General features: G+C 44.0%; 2 protein-coding genes across 2 annotated transcripts in view; one reads left to right on the forward strand and one right to left on the reverse strand.

Annotated features, from left to right (window-relative positions):
* The window catches only part of bmal2 (basic helix-loop-helix ARNT like 2), a 210,575-nt gene that overhangs the window by 102,823 nt on the left and 89,417 nt on the right, over positions 1–18,335 (reverse strand). The gene's annotated exons all lie outside the window — the stretch shown is intronic.
* nudt4a (nudix (nucleoside diphosphate linked moiety X)-type motif 4a) lies at positions 842–17,941 on the forward strand. The gene is made up of 5 exons (XM_052061093.1): positions 842–1,153; positions 10,875–10,985; positions 15,440–15,484; positions 15,761–15,848; positions 16,992–17,941. Exons 1-5 carry the CDS (start codon positions 1,055–1,057, stop codon positions 17,213–17,215), a joined length of 567 nt encoding a protein of 188 aa, XP_051917053.1. The 5' UTR covers positions 842–1,054; the 3' UTR covers positions 17,216–17,941.

Genomic DNA, 18,335 nt, shown 5'->3' on the forward strand with positions numbered 1-18,335 from the left:
TTGCAGTAAAACAAAGTATGGTCTATACTTTGAAGTACACCAACAAAAGTATTGGATTAAGGGAATATTTTTACCCACTGCTAATAAATTGGTGCAGTCAGTGTGAATTGTTACTATCTCATGAATAATTAATTTTAGTGCATATCCATACAAACTGTATTTGAGGACAAGAAAAGTCTTTGGCTCGTGAGGTGTGCTGTACTTGCATCAGCTCTTCAGTAGAGCTCCAGCATTTTTTCTCTCCCGAGGCTATAGGGGCTGAGAAAAGTATGTATACATTTTACAATATCAAATAAAATGCTTGAGGGGCCTAAGTGGGGACAGATAGATTTCTGACATGCCATTTTGAGCGCTGACTCCTACATCGGATGTAGATAGAAGGAGTGATTGTTGAAGATGCCTCATAAAATTGCTCAATAGAGACTTACCAACGGTTTGAAAATTACAATTTAGACCCCAACTCCCCCAAAACAAACACACATACACAGACGCGCGCTCGCGATTTAGAAAACTTGTAATTCAGGCTCTGGGTTATTTCAGACACAATCAAGATTTAACATGAACAATAAATACTTTTATTGACACTGTAATAGTCACTGATATTTGTTGTTTCCCAAATGTGTGAATGAACAAGAGGCATTAACTTTGTGCCCTTTATAAGGTGTTTTATGGAGCTCAGGCCATTGCTTTATTACTGGGTAGGATCTGCCACAGCCAATATGGCCGACTCGCAGACGTATTACAACAACTGCGCAACTTGTTAGGCGCGGTGTTTATGTATTTTTATCTATGCTCGTAATTCAGCTATTAAAAGAAGCCCGCCGACTTCAGATCGCGTTCGTGCTTTGTGTGACATCACATCGGAGCCGAACCTCAGTTCCATGTTCATTGGAAGTCTCAAGCAGACGAGAAAAGTCTAGAAATGAATGAAGCAAGTCCACATTTTGGGATTGCGACGACATTATCTCCTGGCCTCGCGAACGACTGAAGCTCCACGTACTACCTCATTTTTTTTTTTTTGCTGGATTTTATACATTGAGAACAACATTTTTACATGATGAAGTTTAAGCCCAACAAGACAAGGACGTATGACGGCGAGGGGTTCAAAAGACGAGCGGCGTGTTTATGTTTCAGAAGCGACTCCGAAGACGAGGTAAGACGAAAAGTGGGTGTACCGCTTCTGTCATATTTTATAAAGTAATTTAAGTTCTCATCCGTTATAATCCATTTGCGAGGGCCTTTAGTGCGTTCACAGGAGATATTACTGCACTCATTCCTATTAATATTAAGACAATCTAGACATCTAAATGATAATTTGCGAATTTCTCCATTGTGAGACAAATAAAGGTTTTCTTAATCAGAGAACACTGAATGCGCAGTTACAGTATATTGGCGTTACTGTACTGAGATTTCCTACTAAATTTTCCAAATTAAGACATAAATCGACTATAACTGAACAGCGTGTTTGCGAAGGCCGTTTGTTTTAAATATCAAGGTCTTGCAATGTGTCACGTTAGTTAAGTGAATTAGATATACCTAATGAAGTGGCCAATAAATGTGTTATTCTATTGTCAAACGCGAGAAATGCTGGTCCAGGATATTTTGATCCCAATTGGAATGGAATCAATAAAATAAGTATCTTGTATCCATTTAGCTATTGTTGTTGGGGCCCGCCACATGTGGATTTTATTTTAGACCGATGCTAATTCTGATATTTGGCAGGATACATTTCTGATAACCGATTAAGTGCCCATAAAAATATATCATAGGAATAAAGCCTTTTTTTGCACCCTTAACGCTTGCAACAATAAATATATGAATTACAGGTTAAAATATTTGACCCTTTTAGCTTTTAGTATTTGTCTTTGTTTTAGCATTTGTTACTTTACAGTAGAGGTAAAAACAGGTAAAAAGCGGCTGTTTTTTTTTTTACTGATGTTTTTTTTGGGTGGGGGGCTGAGGATGTATGAGTCTTTGTCCAATGTTGGAATAAGTTAAATGTGTGTAAAAAAAGAAAAAGGCTGATTTTTTTGCCGATTTTAAAAGCGCTCGTAACAATAAGGAATAATATTTGACCATTTTCCATCCATCCATTTTCTAATCCACTCCTCACGAGGGTCACGGGCATGCAGGAGCCTATCCCAGCTGTCTTGGGGCAGTGGGACGGGAACTGGTTGCCAGCCAATCACAGGTTTGACTGTTTAAAACAATTTTTTTGTTAGTATTTTAGACTTTTTTCGTATTTGGTTAACTTTACCGGAGTGAGAAAACCCGGGTGGGGTGGGGGGATCAACTGTTTTGTTTGTTTGTTTTACAGATTTTTTGGGGGGAGGTGGATGCTGATGATGTATGAATGTCATTATCTTTGTCTTGTAATGTGTTAATGTGTAAAAATAAATAAAATGTTCAATTCAATTGGCCGGCAGATTAATCAATCGGGCCCAATTGTTATTATACTCAATTTTCACTGGTTGGACGTTGTGGTCAACCATCCTAAAAACATCAGTATTGTTCAAGAGGCGATACTTGGTGGGAAACCATAATTCAGCTATCCAACATAATCTTAACTGTCTTCGGCTGGTAGGCGGTGTACACCCTGAACTGGTTGCCGGCAATCGCAGGGATAAACTGTAATGTCCAGCGAAAGTCATCGTACAGCAGATCTAAATTTAATGAACGAATTAAATAACTAATCAATTTCAAATGTTAATCAGTAAATACAATTTTTGTTCTGTGACAGTCGCCAGGATTTCATCAAAACTCTGTAGGTTCTGTGTCCTTGTGTCTGCATTGGTTCTGCCCCATCTGACTTGTGCTTGAGAAGTGGTCGGGAGGTGTTGAATGTTACACTCTGTGCTAAACACAAAGTGACCTATGAGCTGCAATTTTTAGAAACAAGCTACAGCCTATTGCTGTCTCCTGCAGATTTGCTTTCATGGCCTTGGTGCTGCCAATTGCTCCACATTTCTCTTTGTTGCCTGTTACACTTCACCATGTCCTGTGCTGCCATGTGATAAAATCACTTAGCGTTGGATTATTGCTCTCTCTCTCTGTTACGGACTCGGGTAAACCGAGTTAGGGAGGGGGATCCAAAAAACGTAGACAAAAACAAGGTCTCCGATGTAAAGACAATTTAATGTCCAAATCGAACCGAAAATAAGCGAGAACATAAAGCGCTGGTCCACAATGAGGACCAGGAGGTAAATCAAAAACGACTAACAAAAGGTGCTTGCACAAAAGAGCAAGAAAAGGAAAGTAAAGCCCACAAACTACGAACGAAAAACAATGTAACACTTTGTACACGCAAGAAAAGCCAGATCATCAAAACAAAATGGTACTTACACACAAACTTGGTACCGAGACTACACACGAAAACACGACGAGGTCAAAAGCCACTAGTCAATGAGCAATGAGGTAAGCAATGCCATAAACAATACTCCCACAACAGGTGTAGAACGTAGGAGTCCTTAAATAGTGTCTCTATTGATTAATGATTGCCAGCAGGTGTGCTAGGGAGACCGCTCCTGCCACCTGCTGGCCAGACCGAGAAACCGAAATGTGACAGTACCCCCCCCTCAACGGACGCCTCCTGGCGGACCACCCGGCTTCGACGGGTGCGCTGCATGGAAAGCCCGAAGCAGGGACGGGTCTAAGATCCAGGAGCCGGGGACCCACTGCCGATCCTCTGGGCCGTAGCCTTCCCAGTCAACCAAATACTGAAAACCCCTACCCCTGCGCCGAGAGTCCAAGATTTCACGCACGGTGTACACTGGTTCACCGTCGACGATTTGTGGAGGAGGCGGCGACGTGGGCGGAGGAGCCAGGGGACTGGTGGCCACCGGCTTCAACAGGGAAACATGGAACACGGGGTGGACCTTCATGGTGGGCGGCAGTCGGAGCTTGACGGAGACGGGGCTGAGGACCGATTCCACCTCGAACGGTCCAGTGAAGCGAGGCCCCAACTTGCGAGATGTACCTGCGAGTCGCAGATCCTTAGTCGCCAGCCACACCTTCTGTCCCACCTGATAGCTGGGTGCTGGGCATCGGCGACGGTCAGCGATCTGCCGGTTCCGCTGAGCCGTGCGTGACAGTGCTGCTCTGGTCTCCTTCCATACGCGATGGGCCCGTCGTAGATGCAGCTGTATGGAAGGGACTTCCACCTGACCCTCCTGAGAAGGAAACAGAGGAGGTTGGTAACCATATGCTGCCATGAAAGGAGACCGACCGGTAGCTGATGAGACGAGGGTGTTGTGGGCGTATTCCACCCAAGGCAGGTGGGCCGACCACGAGGATGGGCGATGGAGGCAAACGCAGCGCAGAGCTGCCTCCAAATCCTGGTTCATGCGCTCCGTTTGACCATTGGACTGTGGGTGGTATCCGGAAGACAGACTCGCTGTGGCCCCCATGGCCTGGCAGAAACGTTTCCATACCCTGGAGATGAATTGAGGGCCCCGGTCCGACACAATGTCCACCGGAATTCCATGAAGACGGAAGACGTGTCTCACTAGGAGGTCGGCGGTTTCCTGGGCAGAGGGCAGTTTGGACAACGCGACAAAATGGGCAGATTTAGAGAAGCGGTCAACTATGGTGAGTATGACGGATTTTCCCTGGGAAGGAGGCAGGCCGGTGACAAAATCCAGGGAAATGTGGGAGCATGGTCGAGAAGGAGTAGGCAGCGGTTGCAGCAAACCAGCCGGCGGTTGGTGGGACGCCTTACTGCATGCGCAGGTGGAACAGGCCTTGATATAGTCCTGGGTATCCTTGCGTAGCTCCGGCCACCAAAACCGCTGCGACACGAGGTCCAAGGTCCGGTTCACCCCTGGATGGCATGCCACCTTAGAAGTGTGCCCCCACTGTAACACCTCTGCGCGCAGAGGTGGGGGTACAAACAGTCTCCCGGCCGGACAACCAGCCGGGACTTGAACTCTGTTCTGGGCTTCCTTGACCCTACGTTCGACGGCCCACCTCAGTGCCCCCACGATACAATGCTTTGGGGTTCGTTGTCCTTCTCCGCAGGGTCATGGATGCGGGAGAGTGCATCCGGTCTAATGTTCTTTGAGCCCGGGCAGTAGGTGAGCGTGAAGTTGAAGCGAGTGAGGAGAAGCGCCCACCGTGCTTGGCGGGAGTTTAGCCTCTTGGCTGACCGGATGTAGGCAAGGTTCTTGTGATCAGTGTACACCGTGAATGGCTCTTCAGTGCCTTCGAGCCAATGTCACCATTCTTGCAATGCCAAAACGACGGCTAGCAATTGACGGTTCCCCATGTCGTAGTTGGCTTCTGCTGGGCTGAGGCGACGAGAGAAAAAGGCGCAGGGGTGAAGTCTTTGGTTGACTGGGGATCGCTGCGATAAGACGGCCCCCACGCCGGACTCCGACGCGTCCACCTCTACGACGAACGGATAGGAGGGGTTAGGATGCTGTAATACTGGAGGGTTCGTGAAGGCTTTCTTTAATTCGGCGAACGCGTGGTCAGCATCAGTGTCCCACCTAAAGGGGATCTTGACAGAGGTTAACCGGGTGAGAGGCAGGGCTCTCTGGCTGTAGTTGCGAATGAAGCGACGGTAAAAATTAGCAAAACCTAGGAAACGTTGCAACTGCTTTCTATTGGTCGGCGTGGGCCAGTCTACTACGGCCTTAACTTTGGCTTCGTCAGCTCTCAGCTGACCCTTCTCGATAATAAAACCCAGAAAAGAGATGGACTCGACGTGAAACTCGCACTTTTCTGCTTTTACGAATAACCGGTTTTCTAGTAGACGCTGCAAAACCAGCCTGACATGGTGTTGATGTTCTGCTAGAGCCGAGAAAAAATTAAGATGCCATCTAAATAAACAAAACAAAACAGGTTCAGAAAATCTCTTAATACGTCGTCAATGAGACACTGAAATACCGCGGGCGCGTTCGTTAGCCCAAATGGCTTGACCAGGTATTCGAAGTGCCCTAATGGGGTCTTGAATGCTGTTTTCCATTCGTCCCCCTCACGAATACGGACCAGATGGTAAGCGCTTCGTAAATCGAGTTTGGAGAATATAGTGGCGGATTGGAGGGGGGCGAACGCTGAATCTAATAACGGAAGTGGGTATTTGTTCTTGATGGTGATTTCGTTCAGGCCCCGATAATCAACACACGGGCGTAACGTCTTGTCTTTCTTCTCGATAAAGAAGAATCCGGCCCCCAGTGGGGATTTAGACGGCCGAATGAGGCCAGCCGCGAGTGAGCTATCAATATATTCTCTCAGCGCCTCTTGTTCCGGCTGAGAGACCTGATATAAACGGGAATTCGGGAGTGGGGCGTTCTCTATCAGGTCGATGGCGCAGTCGTACGGCCGGTGAGGCGGCAATGACTGGGCACGGTCTTTACTAAATACTTGGCGCATGTCATGGTAAATACGCGGAACTTTGTCCAAACAAATAATTTCTGGTGGCTCGTTACGGGTCGGCCCTCTCTTTTCTGCCGCCGAGCGCAAACAGTGAGTATAGCAAAATGCGCTCCAACTCTCGATTGCCGGACGTTCCCAGGAAATGACAGGGTTGTGTTCGCGCAGCCACGGCAACCCCAACACTAACGGTACCGATCGAGACCGCATGATATAGAATCTACGGTATTCGATGTGATTGCCTGATAATTTTAGTTTCACCGGCGCGGTGATTTCTTTCACTTCCGCCAGGAGTCGCCCGTCAAGATCGTGAACCCGCTTTGTCTCTCTTAGGACCTCAACCTGGCAACCCAGTTCCTTAGCTAGGCTGGGGTCTACAAAACAATTGTCCGCCCCAGAGTCCACCAAGGCCCGAACAGAAATGACCCGTAACGGACCATAAAGAGTTCCGTCCAACTCGAGTCTTGGTGGATGTCCAGGATGGACCTCCTCCCGTCTCGACTCACGTGACGCAGTACCGGGCACAAACTCACAGTTTTCAGGGCGCCCGGACGGGCGGGCCGGTGTCGAGGGACAGTTGGAAACCCGGTGTCCAGGTTGGCCGCAGTAGAAGCAGGCTCGATCCCGAATCCGACGCTCTCTCTCCGCTGGTCCCAGGCGTCCGCCTCCCAGCTGCATGGGCTCCTCCTCTGCATCGGCTGGATCGGAACACGAATGACGCTCGGGTCCGGGTGGTCGCCAGGACTCGTGCTCAGCCGGCTGACGACCCGTACGTCGGGGTGGAACACGGGTAGTTCCTCGCTCTTCCATACGTTCCCACTCACGCTCTCGCATGCGGTTGTCCACAATGAGGGCCAAATCGATGAGCTCCTCCAAGTTGTTGCTATCGTTGTTGCCAGTTCGTCCTTTAACGCAGCACTTAACCCGCGGCGAAACAAACCACACAGTCCCCGTAACCGCTACGGGCGGCCAAAATGCGAAATGAGATGGAGTATTCGGCAACGGATTGTCGTCCTTGCCGAATAGCTAATAACCGGATGTTGAAATACGCGACGGAACTCGGCGACAAACTCTGGGTAGGAAGACCGAAGCCCGAGTTGAGCATTGCTGATCTCTACTGCCCAAGACGCCGCCTGACCAGTCAACAGGCTCATAATAAACGCCACCTTCGTGCTATCTCTTTCGTACGTAGCTGGTTGTTGGTCGAATATTAGAGAGCACTGGTGTAAAAATTGCTTGCAGAGAGCCTGCTCCCCCCCGTAACGAGGGGGGTGGGGGAGATTGGGCTCTCGCCCCATGATCAGGGAAGAGGGTGTCCCGGATGAAGCCGCCGGGACCCTTGGGGGTGGCGTTTCTCGGGGGGTCGCGTGTTCCCCTTGGGAACACAATATTTCCAGCCGCTGGGCTAGGACGGCGACTGCCTCCCGGAGCTCCGTGAGCTCCTGTCGTTGCTGGCCCACTAATTGCCCCTGGCTGGTCAAGGCGGTCATGATCTTGTTAATGTCTACAGGATCCATTTTGGTGGGAGTATTCTGTTACGGACTCAGGTAAACCGAGTTAGGGAGGGGGATCTAAAAAACGTAGACAAAAACAAGGTCTCCGATGTAAAGACAATTTAATGTCCAAATCAAACCGAAAATAAGCGAGAACATAAAGCGCTTTCCGGTCCATACTCCGCACAGATGTTTTGGTAGACTATGCCAGCCACCTGGTTATGGCGTTCCATGTAGGCTTTCCCTGCCAGCATCTTACACCCTGCAGTTATGTTTCCGATCGTCTCAGGTGCCTCTTTGCACAACCTACACCTTGGGTCTTGTCTGGTGTGGTATATCTGGGCCTCAATGGCTCTGGTGCTCAGGGCCTGCTCCTTGTATATGTCTGGACACATATACAACCTATAATATATATATATATATATATATATATATATATATATATATATATATATATATATATATATATATATATATATATATATATATTGTTGTTCTACTTCTTACTTTCATAACTTTGCTGCTGTGAATTGGGAATTTCTCCATTGTGAGACTAATAAAGGGTTTTCTTATCTTATATATATATATATATATATACATATATATATCTCTATCTTCTGTACCGCTTGATCCTCACTAGGGTCGTGGGGGGTGCTGGAGCCCATCCCAGCCGTCTCCGGGCAGTAGGCGGGGGACACCCTGAATCGGTTGCCAGCCAATCGCAGGGCACACAGAGACGAACAACCATTCGCACTCACACTCACACCTAGGGACAATTTAGAGCGTCCAATCAGCCTGCCATGCATGTTTTTGGAATGTGGGAGGAAACCGGAGCACCCGGAGAAAACCCACGCAGGCCCGGGGAGAACATGCAAACTCCACACAGGGAGGCCGGAGCTGGAATCGAACCCGGTACCTCTGCACTGTGAAGCCGACGTGCTAACCACTGGACTACCGGGCCGCCCTCACATATATATATATATATATATATATATATATATTATATATATATATATATATATATATATATATATAATATATATATATATATACACACACACACACTGTATCTGTATCTATCTATATATATATTGCGCGTCGTCCCGCACACGGTCTGTCCTTCCGTCTGTCCCTTTTCAAAACGTACCTACTTCACCGCGCCGCTGCGCGCCGCCACTGCGCGCCGCCACTGCGCGCCGCCACTGCGCGCCGCCACTGCGCCGCTCAGGCAGTGGCTCACTACGATCGCGCGGGCATCTTAGCGAAAAAATGTTGTCTACCCACAAGCATTGCAATGAAATTGTTAGTTATTTAGTAGAGCTAAACATCTCTTTATTTTCGCGATAAGCAATGAAGATGAACAAAAAGTTGAACCAAGCAACAACACTTTTGTGGGCCGAAGGCCCACCGTACCAGCCTTCCGCAGGAACTAGCTGATGAGCCGCCCGGAGGGCGGCGAACCAGCTAGTACAGTACAGTGATGAAGTACAGTATATGAATAGAAACATTTAGAACATTTAGAATTTTTAAAATCAGAACAATTCCGGGAATCGTCCTGGTTGGGTTGATGTCCTCCCCTATAAAGTAACTTCTGCTCGTATTACAACAGCAACAGCGTGGGTTCATTGTAACAGAGTGTGACTTCTTGACTGATCTGCCAGCAGTTCTAGCATACCTGCATGATTACGTTAATAAGAATGGGACAAAATTACCTGTACAAAGCTTCAACAATTAGTTTCCGTCCGAACTCCGTTCCCAAACACCTATTTCAGTGCTGTTACAAAGAAAGGTGATGTAACACAGTGGTAAACATGGCCCTGTCCCACCTTTTTTGGAATGTATTGCAGGCATCAAATTCAAAATGTTATATTTGAAAAAACAAACAACCGCAACAAAAAACAATTAATAAATTTGTTGATATCAAAACAGATCCGAGGGGTGGAGTGGCAACCCCAACATCGTATATTACAGTGGGAATTTGCCATAACGTGGAGATTACTCAGTTCGGTCCTGGCCACAACCCTTTTTGTTTTCCTTAAAGTACCCTCTTGAGTTCCTGGGTGGTGAAGCTCCTAAGAAAAGAAAGCCTCCATGTGTCAAGTGTGGTTCAAGTGAGACCTTGAAGCTAGCTGGCACATGGCACGTCGTTAGTGAGGGGACTTACAATGGACAACCTCTTTTAATTGTTGGTGTTTAAATTGGGTCTCTGGAGTACCTGCCAATTCATCAAGTGTAAATTAAACAACCAGGTAACTTTTGATATCGGCCTGATAAGGTAGGCAGTGATTTCCTTTTCAGAAATGTACAACCTCTTGTATCTACTTCATTTTTCTGTTTCCTGCATGCGTGCATATGTGCGCCTATGCATGGGTGTGCACGTACGTGCGGTAATGGGTCGATTGGGGGAGATTGGCAAAAAAAAAACAGGGGCGTTCTACACGAATCCAACAGGTATGAACCCCTCGACTCACCTGACCCAGAACAAAAACCCGTTTTTAAACTTCTATAAATGTACAAGTGTTACATAAAAACTTACATTTAACCATCTTTCGAATGATGTTTGACCGTGGACATACAGTGGTCACCATTCTCAAAATGACCTGTCCTAAAGTACCATTATGTGACTCCAGGTCTGTTATGAGCATACACAGTGTGTGCCCTATACAGTAAATGCGCAAGAAGTTAATTGTGCGTTGACACTATTGCCAAGCTATGTGCTGGGGTCATTAACCTCCTCTGCTCAGCGCTCTTCTTTTCACGCAAAAAAAAAAGCAACTGCTGATCCAGGCGTTTTCGAAAAGCCTGTCAATTGAGTATGTATGTGAGCACATGCAATTGTCTGCATTTTCAGCATGTGTTTGAATGGCATATGTTTTTGTCTGGAAAACTGCTGTCAGTCAGGATGTTTTAATGCAACTGGAGAACCTTTTGTCATTGCTTGTGTTTGGCACGATGAAGTCAGACATCCATCTAGCAGAAAGGACGTGAAATGTCTTCTGTCACTTATAGGTGTTACTGGTGAGCAGCAGCCGACATCCAGACCAATGGATTGTGCCAGGGGGGGGAGTGGAGCCTGAGGAGGAACCTTCTAGGGCTGCTATCAGAGAAGTTTATGAGGAGGTAGGGTCGTCATCATCATCATCATCAAGTATAGACACTTATTGATACAGTCTGCAAATAGCAATATTGCAAAATGTGATGTGAATAACTGTAAATATAACATTTGGAATGCTGAACCACATTTATCCATTTTCTGTACCACTTATCCTGTTCAGGGTCATTTGATAATGTGGAACCTATCCCTTCTCACTTCTCAATTTCTGTTTATGTTTTTGTCCTTGCCTTTTTACAAGTGTTTTGGTTGTCTCATTTTCCTGGTGTCGTACTTTGTTGAACTTTGTCAGTCCTGTGAACTATTTTTGTGAATAAAACTTTTTGTTAATATTTTTTCTCAGTTCACATTTCTGGAGTCGAATTCTGTCCGGAGCTTCCTGGAAAACAAGGACAAACAAGGACTGTTTGTCAACTGTAGGATTGTTTCAAATCCTACAGTTCAAAAGTAGTGTCTTAATCATTGTACATGTAGGAATTACTTGTACACGTAGGTTTGTTTTTGTGATGTTAAGGAATTATTCCGCCAGAAGTAGTAGTAGAACATTGTTGATGAATTTCATCTTGCTATGAGAACTATTGACACTAGTCTCTGTCCTGAACATAAGATAAGATATCCTTTATTCGTCCCACACTGGGGAAATTTACATCTGCTTGTACTTAAAACAAAGAGTGTAGGGTGAAGTTGGGGCCCTAATTGCCTTGAGTGATTAACAGCCCTCTGGCCGTCTTCTGCGTCCCCCACATCGTAAAAGTCCCTGAAGGCTGTCAAGTGCCTTCGAAGAGGAAACCTAATCTCAAGATTTGTGGACCAGCAGATATTCTCTGTAATTTGTCAAAATGCCAAGATCGAACTTTGCTTGACTTTCTTTGTTTCAGATTTTTACATAAGGGGAAGGACTGCCCGCCCCTAATTAACATAATTAACATACTATGCCTATATGTACGTGTGACTGAAGTTGCTCGGGGCTTCCTGATGAAATCTGAGACTCACAGGAGCCCGAATCGATTCGTGTTGCGTTGCGATAAACTGAAGAAAAGACCACGTGGTGTTGGGTCTTCTTCCACCTTATAGAGAGATAAAAGAATCTGTAACCAAGGAAGGGCCAAGAGCAAATTGACAGCTCCCATTCCTCAACAGTGATTATGTTTTTTAGTGAAGTGATTTTAATTAATATATTTTGTATATGGTACCGAAAGATTCATTCATATATCCACATAATGTAGATTGTGTTAAATATCATCTGATGCATAATGCTACAGTATTATTGAACCAAATCACAATGATGCCATTTTGAGCTACCACTCAGTGTGATCGCTTAGTAATACATGTAGATGCTGGTTTACGCCGTGAGCATAAACTTAAAAGAGTTGAACATACATTGACTATATCATATCATTATCTTGTTCTAAACACTTCACTGGCTCCCCATACATTTTAGAGTTGTAAAGTGCCCAAACTTTCTGGATCGAAGATCTACTTTTTGATCAACTAACCTCACGGGATCTACCCTTACCGGCGCGCGCACGCACACACACTCACACACACACACGCACACACACACATTTAAGATTTACCTGCTTTATTTTATTTTTTAAATATTTTTTTTTGTGAAAATGAGACTGATTAGTGTGCAGTGTATATTAACACAAAAAATATATTACTAACATGTACAAAGACACACAAATGGTTGTTTTTTTTTTCTTCTCGACACTCCTCGGATCTACTTGGGACAGTCTTAGATCTGTCTTAGATCTACCGGTAGATCAGGATCTACCTAATGGGCACCCCTCATTTAGAGTCTAAATGACCATGCGCCACCTTACCTCTCTGAGCTCATCCGCCCCTACACACCTGCCTCAGGTCTGCGGACCAGACATTATTAGAAGTACCAAGAACTAAACTGAGGCTCAGGGGGATCGAGCCTTTTCTGTTGCTGGTCCCTCTCTCTGGAATGACCTCCCACTGAACATTCAGCAAGCCTCCTCGCTGCCCATCTTCAAATCCCTCCTCAAAACTCACTTGTATTCTTTGGCATTCGACTCAGCATGACGTAGATTTGTTCTTGGTTTTACTGTTTGGTGCTTTCTACCGTCTTTGTTACCGATTTGTTTTTCTGTTTATTGTATATGTTAAATTGCTCCATGTAGCACTTTGTATGCAGCAATGGCTGTTCGAAAGTGCTCTATAAATACAATTGAATTGAATAAACAGACACGCATGGATATGTCAAACACAAGGACAAATGGCATAAAGCATGTGCATATAGCAGCTCTTGAATAGTTGCATCATTAGCAACAAGGTTGATCCAGGTGAATGAAGTGTTTCGCGTTGATGTCCAGCCACTGAATTGCTTTGTGGTTTCATAACGATGTGGCTCCTTTGGCTACATGCTGCTTGATTGGTCTGTGTTGTGAGGTTGTGCCTTGCATTGTAGCGTGTTGACAACTTTGAAGCATGCCTGTGACATTTGGGAAGGCTCTCGGGTTCCTTCATCCTGTGCCTATGACCAGATGTGTCTAAATATAGATGAGCTGCAAACCAACAACTTGGAAAACCTACAACTCGAATCATCATATTTCAGTACATTGATATACAGTTCAACTTCACAACATGCTTAGATGGAACTGTGCCAATTTAAACATGTTTAACTTTTTATCATTCCATTTCATACCTTGAAGTTATTTTGTTGTCTTCCAAAGACGTTTTATTTTAAGTTTGATCAAAAATTAGGAACGCATTGATGGAAATGTAAAAATACAAAATTGGATGTTGTCATTGAAAATTGGTCTCTTTGATCAGTTGTAGTTTTACAGATGAGCAAGATCGCATGGATTTAGCACTTTTCTGCTTTTTGACTATCAGCTACACACACAAGACAACATTTTGTGTGTCTTAGGGAACTGGGACACAGCGGTAGTCTGATCCCTACTAACTGAAGCTGGCAGCTGTAGAGGCCAGGTTTAAATTGCCACACATCATAGGTTCGTGTTGCTAAACAATTTCTTATTCCGCTGGAATGCATCATGTGCATGACCAAACAGAAACAGGGAGAATTTTGACAAAAAGTTAACATTTCATCTCCAAAGAGAGCAAGCCATTTTCAACATTCAACATTTTTGAATAATTTGTAACAATAACACACACCGGTGTGTTATTGTGTTATGTGCGGACTGACAAAAGTATACATTTTTGAAAAAATGTTTTACTTGATCATATTGTGACGTATGAAGTATCAACTTGCCAGTTATATACTGGGCTGGTGCTGATTTTGTCAAGGCCATCAAAATTTGGCTCATGATAGCCTGACAAAAAAAAAAAGAATACACCAGATTTGTAGTCATGCAAAGAAATGAGTTGTAAAAATCTCAATTTTAAACAATAATTGATTTCACACATTTAAATGAAACGAATAAATCTATAAGGTTGCATGACATGATGGATGTTTTTAATATAGTATGATGTGTCACGTAATATGATCACACCGACCTACATTTGCACAGGAAGGAGTCACAGGTGCCTCTTCTGCACGGCTCTGCAGTGGAGCAAGATGGCTCGCTTCCGATCATGAATACGTGTCTTAGATGAACATATTTTATCGTTTGTTAAAAATAAGATCAGAAGGAAAAGGTGCAAAATAATATTTATAAAACATAAATCAATTGAAAATTTAATTATGAACCAGTTAACAGAACCATTAAAGATGGAGCTTATCGATCCTGCAGTTTTAAAAAATTCAGCTCTGGGCCATTTTAGCACTGGGTGTTGGTACCCCTCCCTAATCACCGCCTTGTGGTGTGTTGGGAGGGGTGGTGCCAGTCCAACCTGGCAGACCCAAACGTAATTTGGGGGTTTGATGGTGAAGTCTGGCAAAGTCCCCTGTCAGAAAGCGTTTCAACTCCTCCCTCTGGCAGAACATCACCCTCATAATGGGAGAGACGGGTGATAATTTTAAGTTGCCATGGTTTGTGTTGATCAAAGTTGTGGCTGTAAGGTGGTCGGTGCCTGTCGTGGCGAAAATCTGAATCCGCTGGTGTTGACGAGCTGTAGGTTCTGACCGAAAGAACAAGATCCCAGATACAAATGAGTGAAAAGAGACACCTCGGATGGGTGTCCCTTCAAGATAGAATGAGAAGCTGGGTCATCCTTGAGGGACTCAGAATCAAGCCGCTACACTTTCATGTTGATAGGAGCCAAATGACGTGACATCTGCCTCCTGGACATCACCCTGGTGAGGTGTTCTGGGCAGAAGGCCCCGGGGACAATCCAGGACACGCTGGAGAGACTGTTTCTTAGCGGGTCTGGGAACAATTTGGGATTCCCCGGAAGAGTTGGAAGAAGTGGCTGGGGAAAGGGAAGTCTGGGTTTTCCTGCTAAAGTTCTTCCCTCCGCGACCCAAACGGTAGAGAATGTGTGGATAGATTGATGTTTGCTGAATGTCTTCTACTTCTTGTGTGCACAGGCTGGGGTTAAGGCAAAGCTTGGCAGACTTCTTGGAATTTTTGAGGTAAGACTGTAAATCTGTCATAGGATTTTTTTTTTGTTGAACCCACACATTAAACTAATATTATTCTCTGAATCAGCTGGTTGCCCTATTTTCAAACTGGTATTCATTTTGTCATCTTCAGTGTGTTTTGTTGCCAAATTGTTGCGTTCCTCTTGTGTCTATTAAAAATCAGAACAGTAAACACAGTGTGTGTTCACCATTTTTGTATGACAGCTTTACACGGAGGCGTTGGCAGAATAGAAACCAAAAGTGATGTTTTCATCTAAACCTTTACAGCACAACCAAGACAGAAAGCATAGGACACATGTCTATATCATCATTGTCACAGAAATACTGGAGGACTGGGAGGACTCTGTCAACATAGGTATGCCAATCACCTTGCTGCTTTTATTCACTCGGGAATATGATATTTGCAGTTTGTATCGAGCTGGTGATTTGAAGAAAAAAATCTTTCATCATGATATTGGTCATTTTATATTACGAAAATGATATACAGTGCTACCTCTACTTATGAACGTCTCCTCATATGAAATTGTCATGTTACGAAACAGGAAAATATTGCCTCTTGTTACAAGATACGAAAGGTAAAAATACCAAATGGGCTGCTGGTTGCAGTTCCGAGTTTCCTGAACGCAACATACTTATAGCAACGCTGCCATTGGCTACTACCGAGCATCATCCTGGCATCCCATTGGCTAAGAGGGACCTCTACCGTATGTGTCTATGCATGTAGATAAATATGTGTCAATGTAGAGTCCTTGTCATTCACTCCTCGGGGCATGAGGTGTTCCTGTAGTTTTACGTGGAACGGATTAGGGGATTTACATGGAAAACGCGTCTCTACTTACAAGATTTTCTAGTTAAGAAATTTCTTCCAGAACCAATAAATTTCGTAAATAGAGGTACCACTGTACCAATTTCAGTTATTCCATTTAAAAAAAACAAGGAAAAAAAAGTGTTTTTGTAGACCTTTTATATCAACTGCGCAGTGTTAAGTGCAACATGACAAACCTCGCATGCTAAAAAAGCTACTCAACAAATGTAATGCGATGTACCTAGAAGCAGTCGGCAGTACTTTGTCATCGGAGGAGAGCATACAGTTACATAAAATTGCATGTAACACATCATTTTCTAGTTGGAGAACGTGCACAGTTTATCATTGTGTCTTCACATTTTTCTCTGTTTTGACAAGGTGTACATTTTTTTGTTACGGGTCATAGTTTTACAAACATTTTAAGTTCATGAGCCCTAATATTTTGGGTCCTGACTGCACATTTGGCAACCCCTGTTTGGCTAGAGCTAAAGTAGCTTCCTTGATGCTGCAGTACATACTGAATAACATTAGGGTATGGAGCTGAAATTCAGCCAGCACTGCTTGTCAAACATTATAAACAACACACAACAAACAAATCAAAGCATGACAAGTGTAAATTATCCACCTTTCCCCGTCATCAGTTTTGCACAGCATGCGAACAATTTACTTTCTTTTTTCTGACATTGTATGCAGGAAGGAAACGTAAGTGGTTCAAAGTTGATGAAGCCATCCGAGTGTTGCAGAGCCACAGACCTGTCCAAGCCGAATACCTGCACACATTCAAGAACACCCGAAACTCCACTTGCGGCCCAGTGTGTCACCCAAGTAGCGGCAACACAATGAGCTCCCAAGTGATGAACAACAACACTCCTCAATACATTGCTAATGCAGCACAAACTTTGGATCTCATCAAGTGATAAGGGAGATTCTTGAAGCACTCCAAGATGGACTTACCTGAACGGCACTGTTACCTACTTGATGATTTTTACACTGTGATGTGTGGACACCCATGACATTGATTTGTAATCCATTTTGAGGTGGGCTTGGAGAGTGCCAAATTGTTTTCCAATAATAATTACATTTGTATGTGTATTTTTAGTGATCATCACCAGATGAACAAATGTGTCCCTTTCATGCTTTCTTGTTATGTATAGAGTGTTACATCTACACTTTACATTTTTATTTTTGATGATGAATTATACAGTACGGGATTGTTGTTGCTGCCAGTGTTTGCTTGGTTTCCTGGTGCCCAGCACTGAGAAGTGCTGCCTCTCAGAGGAAGCCATAATGCTCAAAGTGCCATGCTGACAAATCATTAAGAAGTCGATCATCTGAATCATGCTAAACTATTTTGGTGAACCGCTAAGACTGTAATGCAGAGTATATCTTGTGTTAATATTTAGTATTAACATTAGAATTACTTCTGAATGAAGTCCAGTATAAAATACAGTACCGGTAATATAAAACGTAGTGTACAAGGTGTCCCAAAAATGTGCATTATTTGAAATGGGCATATCTGAGTAACCACGTGTGTGTGTTTATCAAAATTTCAACAACAGATTGAAGCTGATACAGATTTTATAACTGATTTCACAAAGTTTCATGAATTGACTGTGATTAAAGAATGAAATTCTGTCAATTTTCCCTGTGTGTTTTGGATCTCATTCTGAACAAAAGAGGAACCTTAGTTTTATTGCAGATCCAATGTTTTTTAATATTTTACAATCTGTATTCAAATTCACAAATGTGTGTTGAACGTGCCATTTTGAATTTTGTTTGGAAATTGTCTCAATTGAATGAGGTCAATCTTGAATTACATCTGAATTAACAGTAGGCCGAAAAGGGATTTATTTATTCAATTTTCCTGAGAAAACACCACTGATGTATTGCCGTGAACAAAGACTTTATAGGTATCATTTAGATTTCAGAAGGTCATTCTGTTTTGTCGCAAAACTAACAAAATATATTTTTCTTATTTGTAACATCTTGATCTTAAGAAAACACGGAATAAAAGTTATAAGAGAACGTGCTGCTCTG

The sequence above is a fragment of the Hippocampus zosterae genome, chromosome 3 (assembly GCF_025434085.1).
Source record: "Hippocampus zosterae strain Florida chromosome 3, ASM2543408v3, whole genome shotgun sequence".
NCBI classification, from domain to species: Eukaryota; Metazoa; Chordata; class Actinopteri; order Syngnathiformes; family Syngnathidae; genus Hippocampus; species Hippocampus zosterae.